The sequence below is a fragment of the Ailuropoda melanoleuca genome, chromosome 4, assembly GCF_002007445.2.
Source record: "Ailuropoda melanoleuca isolate Jingjing chromosome 4, ASM200744v2, whole genome shotgun sequence".
In the NCBI taxonomy this organism is placed as follows: domain Eukaryota; kingdom Metazoa; phylum Chordata; class Mammalia; order Carnivora; family Ursidae; genus Ailuropoda; species Ailuropoda melanoleuca.
Window position 1 is genome coordinate 6,108,210 of NC_048221.1, and position 19,444 is coordinate 6,127,653.

At 49.8% G+C, this 19,444-nt stretch overlaps 1 protein-coding gene across 4 annotated transcripts in view; it reads left to right on the plus strand.

Moving 5' to 3' along the window:
- The first annotated feature begins 5,632 nt into the window (after positions 1-5,632).
- Positions 5,633-19,444, plus strand: part of INSR (insulin receptor) — a 125,643-nt gene continuing 111,831 nt past the window's right edge. For 2 of the 4 annotated variants that reach the window (XM_034657716.1, XM_034657715.1), the window contains exon 1: positions 5,633-5,781. In XM_034657716.1, the coding sequence (XP_034513607.1) occupies positions 5,682-5,781 (100 nt within the window). In that variant the 5' untranslated portion in view covers positions 5,633-5,681. The remainder of the gene's footprint in view (positions 5,782-19,444) is intronic. The other 2 variants (XR_004624591.1, XM_034657714.1) reach the window with 1 other exon arrangement.

The window sequence follows — 19,444 nt, forward strand, 5'->3', positions numbered from 1 at the left end:
ATCACAACCCAAGCTGAAACCAAGAGTCAAACCCTCAACCGACTGTACCACCCAGATGCCCCCGAGGTGATTGTTTTTTTATACCAATGTCACACCCTGCCTTTATAACCTCAAAACTAAAAAAAAAAGGAAAAAAAAACCCATGAAAAAATATGAGAAGATTGCAAGTTACCATAACTTGTTGATGCCAACTCTATGTGAATGTTTTAAGAGATGAAAAAGAGGGGCGCCTGGGTGGCTCAGTCGTTAAGCGTCCGCCTTCGGCTCAGGGCGTGATCCAGGAGTTGTAGGATCCAGCCCCGCATCAGACTCCTCCGCTATGAGCCTGCTTCTTCCTCTCCCACTCCCCCTGCTTGTGTTCCCTCTCTCGCTGGCTGTCTCTCTCTCTGTCAAATAAATAAATAAAATCATAAAAAAAAAAGAGATGAAAAAGAAAGAAAAAGAACACGAAAAATTTGAAATATTTGAATTGATTAGGTATTTTGAGGAGAATGTATAGGTCTCTCTGTTTCTTGGGGGGAAAAGTTATTTATGTTGATTCTATGTTTTGTTACAGTGAATATTCTTATAAATATATATATTATATATAAATTATATATATATATTTTACACTCATGGGAGTATACCTGTGCAGAATATAAATTCCTGGAAATGGGATGAGAGGTGAAAAGTGTCAGTGCAATTTACTTATTGAAAGTCATTGCCAAATCACTTCCCATTGACTGACCATTGATTATACCAGTGATTACGTGAATGTCTGCTTTCTCACAGATGTTCACATTGTGTTGCCTGTTTTTCTGATTGTTAGCAAATTCAGTGAAAATGTTGTGGGCATATCTCTAACTATGAGGAAAGCTGCACATCCTCTTATATGTTTAAATCCCTTTTGTATTCTTTTTCTTTTTTTCTATTCAGCAGTCTGTCTCTGTGAGCTGCATTCATGTTCTTTGCCACTTAAAATTTGGCAAACAAGAGTTTGGGGTTTTATCTCACTGAAAAAAAATACTACATTTTGTATATTTTGTAATATAAGAGAATGCATGTCCTTTATCTGTCCTTTAATCTCTTCTCACTTAAAATTTTTTTCTCACTTTAAAAAATCTGATTTTTGACTTTATGTATGAATATTTTTTGCTATTCATATAATCTTAGTTTTTACGTAGCCAAATTTGTTATTTTTGGATTTTAGATTTGGGACTTGTGCCTTGCTTACTGAGATGTTCCCTACTTTGAGATACTTCCACATTGTAGCATCTTTTGGTTTCATTTTTGAATGGCTATGCAGTTCATCAAATACATTTGTAGTATTGTCATTGTCCTGGGGCTCATGAGCCTTCCCTCCTTGGATCTATTAAAACAATGATCTCAATGGCTAGACTTCCTAGCATTGAACCATCTTTGCACTCCTGGTTCCACCTGACCCTGCTGTTGGTGTTGGGGCTCTGTGTGTGTGTGTGTTTTAATCTGCCTGTTTCTTTTTCTCCTTCTCCTTCTTTTTTTTAATTTGCCTGCTTCTGTTAGTAAATTCTCTGTGCTGGGTTTTTGCACTGTTACTCATAAGAGAACTCAGGCTGTACTTTTTTTTTTTGCCTCCTAAGTGTAATATATTAAAGCAGGTTTCCATGACAACACAGGAGTCTGGATTTACATTTGGTTTCCTGCTTCAATGAAATGGAAAACAGCTAGATTGAGGATGATTGCACCAGAGGGGACCTGCTAAGAGAAGGCCCCCAGCAGGTTGATGGTGAGGTCTTCCCAAGCCCTCTTTGATGGGCAACAAAAGTGTTCATTGCCTATATTCACAAACTATGAACCAGCTTTCTTTCTCTTTAGATCATGCGTTCAGAGTACAATATGTTTAAATGTCAAACCAAAGTCAGTTTAACAAAAACAAAGTGAAATAAAAAGCCCCAAATAGTTTTTTTTTAAAGTAGTTTCCAATGTGGGGCTTGAACTCACAACCCCGAGATCAAGAGTCATGTGCTCTACCGACTAAGCTGGCCAGGCGCCCCACCCCAAATAGTTTTTCAAAATATAAAACTTTTGATTTTGCTATGATGCTAGACCCCATGCAAAGCTGCCTGAATAGTACAGAGAATCTCTGTGTCCACACTCATCACCAGATTCACAAATTTTGTCACACTTTATCACATCTGCTTTGTTCTCTTTCTCTGTCTCTCCCTCTTTTTTTTTTTTTTGAAATGATTTGAAAGTCGGTTGGAGACATTCTGTCCCTTTATTCCTACAAACTTCATTCAGTATGTATTTCCTCTTTTTTTTTTTTATGGTTTATTTATTTATTTACTTGACAGAAAGGGAGAGAGGGAAAGTGCCCAAGCAGGGGGAGCAGGAGAGGGAGAAGCAGGCTCCCTTCTGAGCAGGCAGTCTGATGTGGGACTCAACCCCAGGACCTTAGGATCATGACCTGAGCCGAAGGCAGATGCTTAACCGACTGAGCCACCCAGGCGCCCCTCAGTATGTATTTCCTATAACCAAAGACATTCTCTCACATTGTCTCCATACAACAATCAAATTAATATTGATTCAATACTATTATATAATTGGTAGACCTTTTTTCATCTTCCCCAACTGTCCCGGTAATGTCTTACATGACAACAGAAAATCCAGAAGTAACTTTGGTTACTTAATTAAGGTGATGTCTGCCAGCTTTCTCCTCTATGAAGCTACTGTTTTTCCTTTCCTTTATCATTGACAAGTATCTTGCTGAGAGACACTGGGAGACCATGGAAATATTTCTTGATTTTTCAAAACTCTAACCATTAGTTTTGGCATTCACAGATGGTTATTGCCTGAATCAATGATTTGGAGATTGCCAAAGGGTGGTTTTTCTGCTTCTGTTCTAATGATTTTTATTTTTTTATTTTTATTTTTTATTTTTTAAAGATTTTATTTATTATTTATTTGACAGAGATAGAGACAGCCAGCGAGAGAGGGAACACAAGCAGAGGGAGTGGGAGAGGAAGAAGCAGGCTCATAGCAGAGGAGCCTGATGTGGGGCTCAATCCCATAACGTTGGGATCACGCCCTGAGCCGAAGGCAGACGCTTAACCGCTGTGCCACCCAGGCGCCCCTCTAATGATTTTTAAAAGGCAGAGGTTGACTTTCAATTTTTAGATGTCTGTTTTTGGGGGTGTTGGGGGGTTTTTACGAAAGAAACATTGAGCGGGTTCAGGAAGTGGTGGTGTCCTCATTTCCAAGTCACAACTGAAATGATTCTTTTGACTTACACCCAACACGCAAGTCCTGCATCCTGAAGGGNCCAAGTCACAACTGAAATGATTCTTTTGACTTACACCCAACACGCAAGTTTTGCGTCCTGAAGGATTTCCAGAGGACAGTATGTTTCAGCACTCACTTCCTGCGTGGAACTGTGATGGCTTTTAGGGGCTCCCGTGGATTAGAGGGAAGCCCACAGCTCTGGACAGTTTGCACAAGAAAGAAGGGGAACATTGATCGAACCCACAATTCTTGATACCCTGGGACTACAGCTACCTTCTCTTTGTTCTTCCTGGGTCCATGCTTGCCCCATGGCACAGGGTGAGAGATTATTAGAAAGAAGATCAGATTATGTCAGCCCTTTTGTGTAAACCTCTAGTGGCTCCGCATTGCTTTTAGGATAAAGGCGGTTTGGGAGGGGGCTTAACGTGCTATATCCAAGGTTCCTCCCCTTCTAGTCCTGACTTTGAGTCTACCTTCCCTTCTCTCTCTGTGCCTGGGTCAGTTCGAGGACACCTGCCTGACTTCCTCTGGGCCCCTGCTCATGCTGGTCTCCCCACCTGGAACCCTTCCATGCCTGCCTTGGCTGACTTCTCCTCACCTGCAGATTGCAGCCCAAACTCACTTCCTCGGTGGGTCCTTCCCTACCCCCCCCACCCCCAGCCCACCTTATGCCCCGAGGATTGTTTAATTAATGGCCGTCTCAGCTGCCAGACTGGGAGGTCTACAAGGAAACAGGGTGTGTTTATTTTGCTCATTGTAAATCCTCGTTACTTGTTGCATGTTGATTCTTCCATTCAACAAATATTTATTAAGCAACAGATAAATCAGGCACTGGGTGTAAAATAGTGAAGACTGACACAATTTCTGCTTCATGGAGAAGGCAGAAGATATACAGAAAACCCAAAGATTCAGGAGATACTGGGGTGATGTAAATAACAGGGAAGGGAACAAAGGGATGGGGGGGCATTTGCAAAGTGAGGTCAGGGAAGGCTCACTGGAGCACAGAGGTGCAGCTGGCCACTGGCGGGACAGGCAGAGGGACAGCCCGAGGCGGGAGTAGTAGGTTTGGGGTGTTAGAGGAACAGTGGGCTCAGCCCCTGGCAAACTAATAATATACATTTAATGGACCAGAGGAAGGATGAGCGCCCTCTGCCTAGAATTGTGCTGGGTGCTTTCTCCTGCTTTATTGCTCTTGGACCTCGTCAAATCTGACCTGCAGGTATCCTTACATCCATTACAGGGCTGAGGCCAACCTAGAGAGAGAGAGAGGGAGAGCAAAGTCCCACGTCCAAGGCCACACAGGAAGTGAGGGGAGGGGGAGCCTGATTCCACTGGGTTCTGGCTTTCTATAGTTAAGCCCCCCCCCCCCCCCCCCCCCCCCCCCCCCCGCGTAAGATCATGCCCTATTCGTGAATGACATTGCTAGACATTCAGACACACAAGGACTCTGGGTCTGTGTATTGGAAATCGTGTGTCCACCTGTGCGGTAACTCAGCTCTGTGGGGCCTGGTTTGCTCTTCTGCGAGGTTCTGCACATTCTCCCAGGTGTCTTTTCTCCAACTTGAACCACAGGCCGCGCCTAAGGCACCCTCCCTTAGCCCTGCCACGGAGCACACTGAGCGCACTGGGCGCGCGTGCACGTGGCTGTCCCCAGGGCCCTGGCGCTGGGCGGGGGCGCCCGCGCGTCTAGTATGAGACGCGCTGGCAGGACTGGGACGAGGGTGACGCGAGCGCAACATTTAAGGGAGCACCAAAAAACCCAGCGACCAACATAAACAGTATTTTAATGAAATATTTTAAAAAATCAAAATGAACCTCCCAAAGTCCAAGGGAATGAAATAGCAAAAACGTCAAAGAAGGGATCCGTCTCGATGGGTCGGGTATCTGGGGCGTCCCCAAACTCTGAAACGCGAGTCGCGGGGTATTTGGGGGCGCCCCCTCGGCCGGGGCGCTCGGGGGGCCTCCAGCGCGGGGCCCAGGGTAGGGAGGCTGGCGGGCGGGGCGGGGCGGCGCCTCCCCCTCGCGGTCCTCCCTCCACCCCTCCCGGGCCTCTCCTGGGCGCCGAGTCCCTTCCGAGTCTCGATCCGCGCCGCCTTTTCCCGCGACCCGCACGGGGCCCAGCTGACGGGCCGCGTTGTTTACGGGCCGAGCAGCCCTCGCTCCCGCNCCCCCCCCCCCCCCCCCCCCCCCCCGCCACTCGCCTGCCCCAGGTGCCCGCCCGCCCGTCCGCGCGTCCGTCTGTCCGCGCGTCCGTCTGTCTCAGCGTTCGCAGATAGTGGCCCAGAGCGCTCCGGGCCGAGAGCCGGGCGGCCGGAGCGCAGCGAGGGGCTCCGGGCCGTGAGATCGCGGGACGGGGCCCGGGCCGCTGTGGTCCGGGGTCGGGGCNCCCCCGCGGGCCGGCGGCGCGCTCTGATCCGCCGGGACCCCGCGCTCCAGCAGCCATGGGCGCCGGGGCTGGGCGGGGGGCGGCGACCGCGCCGCTGCTGCTGGCGGTGGCCGCGCTGCTGCTGGGTGCCGCGGGCCACCTGTACCCCGGAGAGGGTGAGTCTGGGGGTCCGGGAGTGGGCGGGGAGCAGCGCGGTGGGGAGGGGACCCTTTGCCAAAATGGAGCCCACCGCCGTGGAGCCAGAGCCCTCCTCGGCGCGTGTGGGGGTGCGGGTGGCCAGGACCGCAGCCTCGGCCCCGCGCGGGGCGGGAAGCCGCTGACCTTGGCCTTTGCCCGCCTGGGCTCGCTGTTCCGCGCCCCGCGTGCGGGCCCCGGGCCGGAGGAACCTTGCCCCAGTGCCCGCCCCTCCGGGGGTGCCTTCTCCGAGCGCGTCTCGGACCCGTGCCTAGCCCTCTCCGAGCCCAGCTCGCTCCGGAGACGCGATACGCGTCCCCTCCGGGTCCTCTGTAAAGTGGGGTCCCTGAGTCCGGGCGGCCTTGGATAGCCAAATGCCGGGGGCACACGGGGTTTGGAGCAGGGTCGAGGGTGACGGACTGAGGGTCCCTTGGGGTCCCTGCGGATAGGTGCTCCAGGGGGAGAATTGTAGAATCCTGTCCCGCTCCCTGGATCTAGGCCCGTGGCTACGCGGACTTCAGATCCATGTTTACACTTTTGGGTTCTGTTTCCAGATGTCCGGAGGCAAACTCTAGCGCCTCGGCAACAGGGCCTTTGTTGTACAGAAGCAGTGGTGTCTTTATCATGATTTTAGGGCGTCACCAAATGCCACGGGCTAATTCTGCACCTTCACAGTGGCCCCCGGAGGTTGATCCTGTTTGCCCATTTCACAGAGGAGTAAACTGAGGCTCCAGTAGGAGACAGTTCGACTTGCCCTAAAGTCAGTGCCAGAGGGAGAACTCAAACCTTTCTGTGTGGTGCCCCAGTGAGGCTCTGGACTGCTGCTGGATGTCCCGTGTCTCCCTGTAACCCCCGCACCCAGCTCCCCTCCGGCTCCACCCTTCACGAAGCGCCCTTTACCTGTCCGCCCAGGGAGGCCTCTAACCTCAGGGGAGCCTCTTATACCCCCAACCCCATGGACTTCGCTCCTGGGCCTTCCTGTGCTGGCAGCAGATGGAGGCAAACCCCAACTCCAGCATCCTCCTTGGGCTTGGTAGCAGTCCTTTCTGGTTGTGGGGCAAGAAATGAAGAACCCTCTAAGAGAACATGGCTGGAGTTTCCCAGTGTTGTCTGAGGCCCTGCTTTAAAAATATCTGTTGGGTTACTTTTTCAGAATTCTCCATAAAAGGAAATCAGTCATGGTGAGGAAGGGGTCAGGGAGGGAAGGAGCTGCAGCTCCTGAGCTCCCTGATGGCAAATGAGGTCCATGAGAAAGCCCACACAGGCTCTGGAGTTGACAACCCAGGTTTGCTGAGCTCCTCTCTCTCAGACAGTGGCTCCAAGGCCCGAGTGCTTGGCCTACAGTGGGCACTCAGTAAAGGTGGCCGTCGGCTTGGGTTCTCGTTGGGAAAATCCAGGACGAACGCTAGACCTATTCCAGGTTTTGTGTATGTACGCGCCTGTGTGTGTGGGGTTCCCTGCTCTTCTGTTCCTTGTAGCTTTGGTAATTAATTGTGGATTCGTGCCTGGGCTTCCAGGGGCCAGTAGATGGATTTACCACTTCTTTACTTGTTTACAGTTTCCACAAGGGCAGGGGCTTATGCTTCTTCTGTTCACAGCTACGTTTCCAGAGCCTAGAACAGTGCCTGGTGCATACGAGGTGTTTGGTTAACGTATGTGTTCTTGAGTCAGTTCATATTCTTCGTGTTCTCACCAGTACTCCAAGCCATGGCTCTTTTATTCTTCAGATAACGCCTAACTAATATGTACTAATAAGACCAAACTCTTGGTGGGTGTTCTTCCATATGCTTTGGATATATAATCTCAGTTAATCCTCACCATGGCCCTATGACGTAGGGTTTATTTTCCCGTTTTGCAGGTGAGGCCATTGGGCTAGGTGGTAGAGCCCTGGTTTCTAATAAAAGGTTGCTCTTTTGACTATGGACTCTGAGAAACAAACTGAGGGCTTCGGAGGGGAGGGGGTGGGGGAATGGGATAGGCTGGTGATGGGTAGTAAGGAGGGCACGTATTGCATGGTGCACTGGGTGTTATACGCAACTAATGAATCATCGAACTTTACATCAGAAACCAGGGATGGTGACTAACATAATATAATAAAAAATATTATTAAAAAAAAAAGTTGCCCTCTTGGGCTTGAGCTTTCCTACCCCTGGCCCATGGTAATGGTGAACAAAATCCTATCAACTAAATGAGATGTGATGCCCCTCGGAGGTTTGGAAACTTCGAGAAACTTTACAGATGGTTAATCTCTAATGTCACCTGGTAGGGCATTTTGCCTGGGGTTTGGGGGAGTGGTGGTGTGATTTTTTTCAGAAATGAAGGACTTTCTTGGAGCTGTCCTATGGGATGTGCCACCTCGGTGCACTCTCCCGTGGAGTCCCTGCTGCTCCACTCAACTGGGCGGTGGCTTCCGCCTCCATTTCTCCTCGGCCTGGCTGGCTGTGGCATTGCAAAGTTAAAGAATGAAGGCAATGTGGGATTAATTAAAATAGAAACCCACAGGGCTTTGGGGGAGACCAGCAAGTCGGCTAATTGAGGTGTGAGAGGCTTGCTTCCAGAGTCCCCTTATTTCTCAGGTGCCCCTCATTTCTCAAGGGTGGCCCCAGATGTTTCTCTTGAGGGTTCTCTTGCATGCTTTGGGGCCCCCAGAGCAGGACTTCTGCCTGCTCAGTAACCTCCCTGAGGTTATTCTTAACCTTTGCTTCTTTCCTGGAGCCGGGCCTGTCATCCCTGCCCCACTTACTCATAGAGGTCATGGGGGTGAGGTCCCTGAGGTCCCCACTGCACCCCCACTCCATCGTTGACTTCCATTCTTAACCTGGTTAGAGTAGAAACTCTCCACTTCAGTGCTCTTAATATTTGGGGTTAGCTAGGTCTTGGTTGTGGGGGTGCTGTCCTGTGTACCGTGAGAAGTTGAGCCACATGCCTGGTTCCTCCGCCCACGACATGCTGTAGCGTCTCCTCTCTCCAAGTCATGACAATCAAAAGTGTCTCTGGACATTGCCAGCTGTCCCTAGTTGAGAACAACTGGCTTCAGGGAGATAACCTCTTCCTCATCTAGGGCACTTCCCCACCTGGGTCCCTGCTCTCTTCTCTGTAGTGGGATCTTCCTGGAGCCTTTCCCTTTCCAGCCTACAGTCAGTACTCCCTGAACCCCATTGCTCACCACCCACCTCCAGCCTTCCCCTGCCCAGCCTCCCCGGTGGGCCCTAACCACCCTCCTTCCCACCTCTCACCCTCTGCACTGCCCACAGCCTCTGGCTAGTGTCTCCATTGATTTGCTTTGCCCATGGATCTAGTGAAGGTCATCTCTCACCTCCCAAGTGCACCTCCTGTCCCTTCACTCCAGCTGACCTCTCTGGGTCTGCCGCTGTCTACTCCCTCCCCAGGGAAGGCAGGAAGGCACAGTCTCCTGCAGAGTTTTCACCTGCACCTGGCGCGTTCTCCACCTTCCTGGGCTCAGATGTTAGCTGTCTCTTCATAGAGGGCCAGTCCCTACTGCCATCCACTCTCAGCCCAGTTTTGAATTTATGTAGTCAGACTCCCTCTTCCAGAACAGGGGCCATCAAACTACCCCCCATAGGCGGACTCCTGCCTGCCCACGCTGGTTTTATAAATAAAGTTTTATTGGCATCAACTGTGGTTGCTATTGTGCCCTAACGGCAGGGTTGAGTAGTTGCAATCGCATGGCCCACAAAAATATCGATACTTTGGCCCTTCACAGAGAGAGTTTGTGGACCCCTGGTTTACAACAAACCCCTTGCGGATCATGAGGACGTGCCTAATCGCTTGTGTGGTCCCTGGTACAACCTGACTGCATTACGAATGCTCAGGGATGCTGCGTTTCCGCCTTCACAGAGAAAGCTGTGTTAAAGAAATTTATGCCCCCTGAATATATGGATTCCAGTGGCGAGAAAATACCATGATGTCCCCTCGTTAGCTGCGTGTATGATCTCAAGTTTTACATATTTGGACAGTCATCTTAGTGTTGAATGAGGATCCCTTGCCTTTGGCTTTGTGTCTGGAACTCGAAAGTGGTGTCTGCTATGAGATTTTCTTTCAAGACCCCTTGTATTAATTTCTGTTACGAATACACACATTAGGGGCACCTGGGGGCTCAGTCAGTTGAGCGTCAGTCTCTGATTTGGGCTCAGGTCATGATCTCAGGGTCGTGGGATCCAGCCCTGGTCGGGCTCCCTGCTCAGCGGGGAGTCTCCTTGAGATTCTCTTCTCCCTCTGCCCCTTCCTGCAATGTGTGCGTGCCTGCTCTCGGTCTCCAAAATAAATAAATAATTCTTCTAAAAAAAAGAAAAAGAATACATACATTGGCTTATGTTTTACAACAGGACCTATTTATGGTTTTTTAAATTAAAATAACAAGTAATGCATGCTTATTGCAAAAAATTTACAAAAACCTGGAGAGGAAAAGACAAAAGTCCCCTTGCAACAGTTTGTCCTTAAAGTCATCCCATTTCTGTCCTGGGAGGTGACTGTGCTATCAGTTTTCATCTTAATTGTATGTGGGTGTGTGTGCAGAGTTATGTGAATTTTAACCCATGCACAGAGTTGTGTGACTGTCCCCACAACTGGGATACGGAACAGTGCCATCACCTGGATTCCCTCCAGACACCCCTTTATGGTTACGCTCTCTCCGTCCCTAACCCTAGCAACACTGATCTGTTCTTCATTGTTTTCTCTGTAGACTTTAAAACATGTAATTGAATTAATATTCTTATTTTATTTTATTTTTTTAAAAGATTTTATTTATTTATTTGACAGAGAGACAGCCAGCGAGAGAGGGAACACAAGCAGGGGGAGTGGGAGAGGAAGAAGCAGGCTCATAGCGGAGGAGCCTGATGTGGGGCTCGATCCCATAACGCCGGGATCACGCCCTGAGCTGAAGGCAGACGCTTAACCGCTGTGCCACCCAGGCGCCCCGATATTCTTTTTTTTTTTTTTTTAAAAGATTTAATTTATTTGAGAGAGAGAGGGAGAGAGAGAGAAGGACCCTGAGATCATGACCTGAGCCGAAGTCAGTTACTTCGTTGACTGAGCCACCCAGGCGCCCCAACTGAGTTAATATTCTTAACATTTGACATTTTTAATTTAAGCACTCATAAGCTCCTCGTTGCTCACGGATTCTCTATTTGTGAATTTGCCTTCTTGCTAAAATTAATCTGTAACTCTAAAATCAGTACTCAGCGCGCTTGGGTAGTTTTTCCTGGACCTGCGTGGAACATCAGACCATCTGGGTCTCGGAACCGGCCCGTTCCCAGCTGAGGTCAGCCATGAGCTGCTTGGTTTATCTCTGGCACGGTGGATTCAGACAAGCCTCAAAGATGAAACAAGTGTCTCCTTTGGCGATGTACGTTGTGCTGCATTTTTCACATTTTCGTGCGTTTCGCGTAAATGCACGAATGGATGCAGGAGGGCTGTGATGTGCCTCGTGGAGAAAATACATGGGTAGATAAGCTTCGCTTGGTCCGAGAGCCAGTGCCTGGTGCTGTTGGCTGTGATTCAAAGTTAATGAATCAACACTGTCTATTAAATAAGGTGTATTTAAACAGAAACACACATAAAACAAGGTTATGGATTAATCAATTGACAAAAACTCAGTGGCCAGAGGCTTGCAGGAACCTAACCTTGTATTTCCCTAGGGACAGTGGCTCAGTATTTGCTAAGCGCGTGTTCCCGGGAACTCCATAGACAGAACTAAGGAGAATGGGCTGGAGGTGGTTTCTGGTCACCGTGCTTTAAAATGTGTGCATTTGCATTTGCCAGGGCCCTTGTAGAATTTCGTGGAACACATCTGCCCCTCTGGTCCTGTTTTTGTCTGTGCAGGAATCCTTGGTTACATCTCGGAAAGTTCATGAGATGACACCAAACCCCGGCCCTCATTTCAAGGAGAGGTCGCCCGTGTTCTGTTGATCTTGGTGTCAGGGGAGTGCTCCAGTGGCTTTGGGCGTTTTAGAAAGAGATTTGCTGTGCCATGTGGCCAAATGCAGACTGGATATGAGTTCCAGTTGGAGTTCAAGGCAGACTCATGAGGATTAACATTTGAGTTCCGATCTGGGGTTTTCTTCCAATTCCAGAAGGGTATGGTGTCTCATCCGGTCTGTATAGTAGCCTCTGTTGTGTGTTCGGGAACAGCAGCCCATTAGCAGGAGATTCTCGCTTCTCTCCTGTGCCTGTGTGGGAATGTGGAAAACATAGGTACTTTCCAAAAACTGTGTTTGCTAACCGTGTGCAAAAAGGTAGTGCTTGGACACAAAGGGATAAAGAGAGTAGAGCTCCCACTGTTTTCCTGCAGCCCTTCTATGATTTCTTGTTGCCAGTCTAGTTTCCAAAGATGTATCCTGTTTCCTTGCAGAAGATCAGAAAGGGCATGAGTTCTGAGATGTTCCTTCCTAATGACATGTGGTTGCATTGTATCAAAGCCACCTGCTACTTTGTTTTTTTTCTTTTTTTTTTTTTAAACAAAATGCCTTTTGGTCTCGTAAGACTTCTTTTGGTGTTCTGTCTGTCCCCATCTAGTTAAGTGAGCGGGTAGAATCCCCAAGGGACATGGAAGCGTCTTACGACCCTGTGGTTTGATGTATGATGCCCCTAGGAGTGCAAAGCTGTGAGTGGAACTAGGAATTAGTCTAAATGTTCTGGAGCTTTCAGGCTTATAGAAGGTGGTATTGGGGTGGGTTGGGTCCATGTTCATTAGTGACTGCCCCTCACCTCTCCCTCCCCTCCTCCAACTCCCTGGGTCCCACGTGCCATTGATGGTAATTCCCTAGTGTCTCTGTGGCCTCGCCTCTCTCCTTGTACCCGCTCCCACGATAGGCTCCCTTTCTTCTCAGCCAGTGTGCCCTGTTCAGTACTTTCTCTCCTCTGCTGCCACAGGGATTTTCTGCTTCCAACTTGGGTCCTTCCACAGCTGCCAGCTAACCCCCTTCCCCTGGCACTCGAGCTGTCTGCAGCTCTTGGCTGCCGTTCCTTGGGGTTCCCTGGTCTTCCTGCCTCAGCCTTCTTGCTTGTGTTTCTGGTCCCCCTTTCGCCCACGATACCTGCTTCTCCCTCAGGGGACCAGGTCAGAGGCCTCATTCCTTCCCTCTCCAGCTTCATCATCCCCCTTTCTCCTTCCCTCTCAGTACAGACCGGCTATGTCTGTGTGTCTCCCTGTAGACATTGGTTTATTCATTGGAGACGCGTTCTAGTGAAGCATTGGCAATGAGGTCATGCTCTACGTGCAGGTTGGAGAAGGGCTTGATACATGTTTGTCCAGAGCAAGAAACAACATCCCGTAGCCCCCACCCCTGCCAGTTTATACGTGGGAGCCCTAACTCCCCAATGGGACTGTATATGGAGATAGAGCTTTTTGGGAGGTAATTAAGGTTAAATGAGGTCATAAGAGTAGAGCCCTAATTTGATAGGGTTGGTGGCCTTCTAAGGACAGGAGGAGAGAGATCCCTTTCTTCCTGCCTGGGCACACCAAGGAAAGACCACATGAGGACAGCGAGAGGGCAGAGTCTGCAGGCTAGGAAGAGAGCCCTCCCCACAAATGGACCAAGCTGGCTATCTTGATCTCGGACTCCCAGCCTCCAGAACTGTGAGAAATAATTCTCTGTGGCTTACACTGCCCAATCTGTGGTGTTTTCTTATGGCAGCCCTAGCTGACTAAGATGAGAACTGAGATCAGAATCGGTTCTGAAACCCAGCGGTGAGGGACACTGGCAGATAAAATGGGTGTGGGTCCAGCTTTCTTTGGAATTGCTGGGGGCGGCCCACCATGTTTATGGGGTTCTCTCTAGCAGTAGTCAGCAGCCCCCAGAGAAGGCATCTGATGGCGTTGATCCTGGGGTGAAGTGCTCAGTGGAGCGGGTGGGACAGAAGAAAGGGGACAGATAGGTGTGGGGGGGGTCCCCAGCTGGAGAGGTGGGCCAGAATGGGGAGATGGTATGTCTGTCTGACTTGAGTCCCCACCACATCCCTTGGGGAACCTCATTTAAAATGCAGATTCTTGGGTCTGGCGTCCGGATATATTGATTTATTTGGTCTAGAGCTGGGCCTAGGAATCTGCATTCTCCCCGTCCATGATTCTGATGCTGGCGGTCCCAGAGCACACTTTGGGGAGCCCTGTGTGATGGTTAAGGGCACAGGTGCTGGTGTCCTAGGGACCTGTGCGTGATGGGCTGGATTATGTCCCTCTCCCCCAAATTCATGGGTTGAGGCCCTACCCCCCAGCACCTCAAAGTGTGACTGTGTTTGGAGATTGGGTCTTGAAAGAGGTGATCAAGGTAAGACCGAGGGCCTCCCAGTGGGCGCTAATCCAATGTGCCTGGTGTCCTGCTAAGAAGAGGAGATCCGGACACAGGCCTGTGCGTGCACAGGTCAACCGCGTGAAGACACAGGGAGAAGGTGGTTGTTTGCAAGCCAAAGAGAGGCCTCAGAAGAAACCAGCCCTGCGGACACCTTGTACTTGGACTCCTAGACCCCAAGACTGTGAGAAATTGACGTGTCGTGTGCAAGCCCCCTGGCCTGCGGGTCTGTGTTATGGCAGCCCGAGCAAACTCATACGCGGGGCTCAGGTCCCGGCTGTGTCTCATCTTTGCTGTGTGGCCTTGAGGAGGACACAGTCGTCTCTGAGCCTCCATCACTTTCCTTTTCTAGAGAAGCTGTCCGGGCAGCACGTGCACAGTGTTTTGTTGGTGTCCCAGCCTTGCACACCCCCACCCCTCAGGGCATTTCCACCCCTCTGTGTCCAGCAGTTTCCCGTGGAGCCCGACTCACGTGCTCACGGCTGAGGGCCTTCTGCGGTCACCCTTGGAAAGCCTGTTGTTGAGAGCTTATCTTCCCCGGTCTGAGGAATTCACAGGTCTCCCCCGGCCTTTTGATGTCCCTGCCTTGTGGACATCACAGATCAGGCATCTCCCTTCTCCTGAAGAGGGAGGACCTGCAAGGATTTCAGTGATATCTTTCCCGGGGCTGTCTTTGACTTCCACATCTCCCACAGTGCCTTGCTGGCTTTTGGTTTGTTCAGGACATCCCCCCTTGATGCATCCTCCAAGAGTGTGAGAAGTTTCTAGAAGGATGATGGTCTGGATGGCGAATGTCGCATCAGGGCTGCCTTTCCTCTCTGGTTGTCTGCTTACATGGTTTTCTTCTCCATCCTCCATGTGTGATGCTGGTCCACTGTTGTTACCTGCATCCTCTGTTTCCGAGTGTTCGAGCCCCCAACACCCACCTCGGGGCCCCTCACCCCTGTGGCTGGCCACTGTGGCTGCAGAGGGACCCTCCCGTCTACTCCTTCCAGCTGGGCTCAAGAACTACCTTCCTCAGGTCTCCCGTCTGTGGGCTGCAGCTCCTCTCACTGGGGATTTTCACCAGGAATTTGCAGGAAAATACTACAGTGCTTTAGTGCCCCCCCACCCCGACCTCTGGTCCACCCATATACCTCCCGGAGTTGCATGTGTGAACCTATCTGCAGCAGGCTTCCAGAACAGGAATCTCTGGGTCCAGGGACATCTTTGCTTACAAAATTGCCCCCGAGCCTTGGTGGTTTCATCACTTACCCTTCAACCCCACGTCGTCGGGATAGGTCCCCCAGGCCCCTTGAAGTCCCTTAGATCTTGTCTGAGCTGGCTTCCCTGTGATATTTATTCGGCTCCCTGTTACTCCTGCCTCCTTTGCCTTCTGTGCACCTGCTTTCCCACCCAGTGGGGCCAGGAAAATGGCAGCCCAGAGAGGTTAAACCACTCGCCTGAGGTCACACAGGTGCTGATCGGCAAAGCTGAGATTCGCACCTGGGGCCATCAGGCCTCTGGTCTGGGCGGCGCATTGCTTTAGCGCACTCTGATGGCGGCTTGTCGCAGTTATTTCGGCTTCTCTACGAGCTGTAAGCCTTCAGCCGTAGCCGTCTTGCTAGTCCCCGTGCCCAGTGTGATGGCCGGTGCACCAGGATGCCCAGCAAACGTTGGGTGAGCGAGTAAAGGAGTGACTTCCAAATGGCTGACTTGCTGGTCCTGGAACCTACATTAGAATCCTGGGGTCTTGATTCTCCCTGCCACCTGCTCCAGCTCCCCCATCTCTCCTTCTCTGAGGAAGCCAATTTTAAGAGCCAGTCTTTCGGGCAGGTGGAGAATCCTCAGGATGTCTGATACCGCAGTGTGCCCGAGTTCTCAATTCCGAAGGTAATGCATCCAGGAATTGGTTCCGTGAGCTCGGAGCAGAGCACTAACACGTCCCAGTTCTCATTGTTCTTCGTAGCTTTGTTATCACGCTGCTGCCCTCGTTCACAGTGAGGAAACGGAGGCAGAGACTGAGGGGATGGCTCAGGATGATGCAGCTGGCAGGTGCTAGGGTAGGAAGCCAGACTTGTTGGGTTTCTAGTGCAGCCCGGAACTGGTATGGGTGGTGGTCGGACACCTAAACCCAAGGCTCATCGGCACAGGACTCCTGAATTTCGGGGTGTTAAGACTCGGAAGAATGCAGAGAACATGTGGCCCCAGACGAGGTCACCAGGGAGCAGCTGAAGAATGTGAAGTACATTCGTGATTGAACGCAGAATGTGTAAAACTCTCAGCATTGGAAAGCACTCTCAGAACCTTCTAGATACCTCCTTCCCTGCCCCTCCACACTTCTCCTTGCCTGCTTTCACGGTGGAGAGATAACCAGGGAGAAGGGACACTTTCCAAGATGACTCTCATGTTAAGTCTTTTCACCTGGAAAATCCTCAGATCCCACTGGCCAGGCAGGAAGTTCTAGACCAGCACCGCCCGAAAGAACGTGTTGCTCCGAGGGAGATGTTCTGTGTGTGCACTGTTCAGTAGGGTGGCCGTTGTCCACATGGGGCTGTTGAAGCTGTGGGCAGGCTGACCGAATCATTCCTTTTATTTAATTCAGTTCATTTAAATATTACAGAAGTCAATATTTGATTCTGTTGTTGGAAAACCCTTTGGTACGTTTGGAACAAGTTGGGAAAATGCGCCTACATTTTCAGCGCGGTGTTGTGGGAACTCTACATTTACAGGTTAGTTTTTCTGCTGCAGATTTAGCATCTGACTTGAGACCCACTGCCTGGCCTTTTGAAAGCTTACTGTAAAAAAAAATCCTGTAGAGGGTCTCATTGATAATTTTTTAAATATAGCTTACACGTTGAAGTGAAATTTTTGGATACATTGCATTAACTAAAATATATTTAATTTCATGTTTCTTTTTAATAAAGATTTTATTTATTTGCGAGAGAGAGAGAGCACGAGCGAGCACGGGCAGGGGGAGGGGTAGAGGGAGAAGCAGGCTTCTCGCTGAGCAGGGAGGTGGACATGGGGCTCGATCCCAGGACCCTAAGATCATGACCTGAGCTGAAGGCAGACCCTTAACCGACTGAGCTACCCAGGCACCCCTAATTTCATCTGTTTCTTTTTACCTTTTTAGAGAACATTTAAAATGCTGCACGTGTCTCCTATTACATTTCTGTTGTATGGTAGCACTCTAGACCCCATGCAACCTGGTCACCCATGGCGATGAGCTATGGTTTGCCATTGCCCTTGACCTTCCAATGAAATAGGCAGAACTAAGTAATTCTTACGGCACCATTTGTGTAGGTGTGAGTCCTAGTGCCGCCTCCTCCAGGAAGCCCTCCTTCATTGTCCCAGACCAAGTCAAATAGCTCGTTTTTGCGATCTCTTCTGGCCCCTGAAGCTCTCCTTGCAGGCATCCTCTTGGTTATATTTTAAGTTGACTTAGGTAGTTGATAGCGACTATCTGGTCTGAGAGATCCAGGAATCTGGATCTGTCCTGTCCCTGTGGCCCTCCCATCCTTGGAACAGTGTTGGGCATGGAGCAGGTCCTCCTCAGATATTTGCTGAAGGAGTGAACAAAGGAAATGATCTTTGACAAGCTTTCTCTGGGTTGTCATGGCAGGGAAACTGTTTCACTGTTTCCTGATTTATGTCACAGGCACCGGTTTCTTCATTAGGCGTGTTTTTGAAGGAACAAAGACGGTAAGACTGTAACATAGTTACAGCATAGACTTTGCATGTAATCGCAAGGTTGTAAACCTCGAGCCACCACTTAAAACTTAGCCTTGGGTGAGTCTCGATTTGATTGTCACACGAATGGGCATGAAATGCACCTCCACTGGGGAGTATTTTTAGAATTCGGTGAGCCAGAGAATGGGCCAGGTACTTTACATAGTAAGTGCCCCCCCTTATGTGCAGGGAATGTGTTCCAAGACCCCCAGCGGATGCGTGGAACCACCGTAGTCCTGAGCCCTTCAGACGCTGTGTTTATTTTCTATACTACACACATACCTACGTTATGTGGCTAACGGGCGTGTAGCGCACACAGCTCGGCGGGCTGGACAAAGGGATGATTCACAAACCGGGCGAAACAGGATGGCGTGAGATTTCATCACGCTCCTCAGAGTGGTGGGCAATTCAAAACTGATGAATTGTTTATTTCAGGAATTTTCCATGTAATATTTTCTGACTGCAGTTGACCGCGGCTAACCGAACCTACGGATAACAGGGGACTACTGTATTAGCCGTCACTGGATCCCCCAATGCCCCTGCTCCCCATTGTCCTTCTCTCCCCGTGTGTAGAGGGGTGACTGGCCAGGTACCACTTACAAGAACCTGAAGCATTCTTCGGTTCCCACCCAGAGGTACTAAAAGCCAGCAGAAGGCCCTACATTTATTTCTGGCACTCTTTCTAACATCCTCGGGATATTTTCTGTCCCAACAGTAAATTGCTCTATTGTTTAGACTAATAGGGACACACACAGCTTTAATGAGTTGAGTGAGATTCATTGGAGACTTGGAAAGAGCAGGTCTTTATTGTTCCCTACTATTATAGTCATTTAATTTTTTATAACAACTTTATTGAGCTATGATTCAATACCATACCATTCACCTATTTAAAGTTTACAATTCAGTGGCTCTGACTACGTTCACCGAGTTGTGCAATCATTGGCTACAGTCAATTTTAGAACATTTTCCTCGCTCCAAAGAGAAACCCCATCCTCGTTAGCTGTCCTTCGTCATTCCCTCCTCTCCAGCCCCTTGGAGCCACTAATCTACTTTCTGTGTCTCTATAGATTTGCCCTTTCTGGACATTCCGCGTAAATGGAATCATAGTGCATGCGGTCTCTTGTGACTGTCTTCTTTCACTGAGTGTCAGGTTTGCAGGCTGTCTCCACTTTGTCGCTCGTATGAGAACTTCATTCCTTTAAACTGGGGATGTACTGTATGGTGGCTAACATAATATAATAAAAAATTAAAAAAAAAAAAAAGAAAAAAGAACTCCATTCCTTTTTACGGCCGAATTGTATTTCAGCCACATCTTTTTTTTTTTTTTTAAAGATTTTATTTATTTGTTTGACAGAGAGAGGGATAGAGGGAACACAAGCTGGGGGAGTGGGAGCAGGAGAAGCAGGCTTCCTGCCGAGTGGGGAGCCTGATGCGGGGCTTGATCACAGGACCCTGGGATCATGACCTGAGCCGAAGGCAGACTCTCAACGACTGAGCCACCCAGACGCCCCATCAGCTGCATCTTGCTTATCCATTCATTGGCTGATGGACATTCGGGCTGTTTTCACTTTTTGGCTATTGGTGAATAATGCTCCAGTGGACGATTGCATACACGCATACGTTGCTT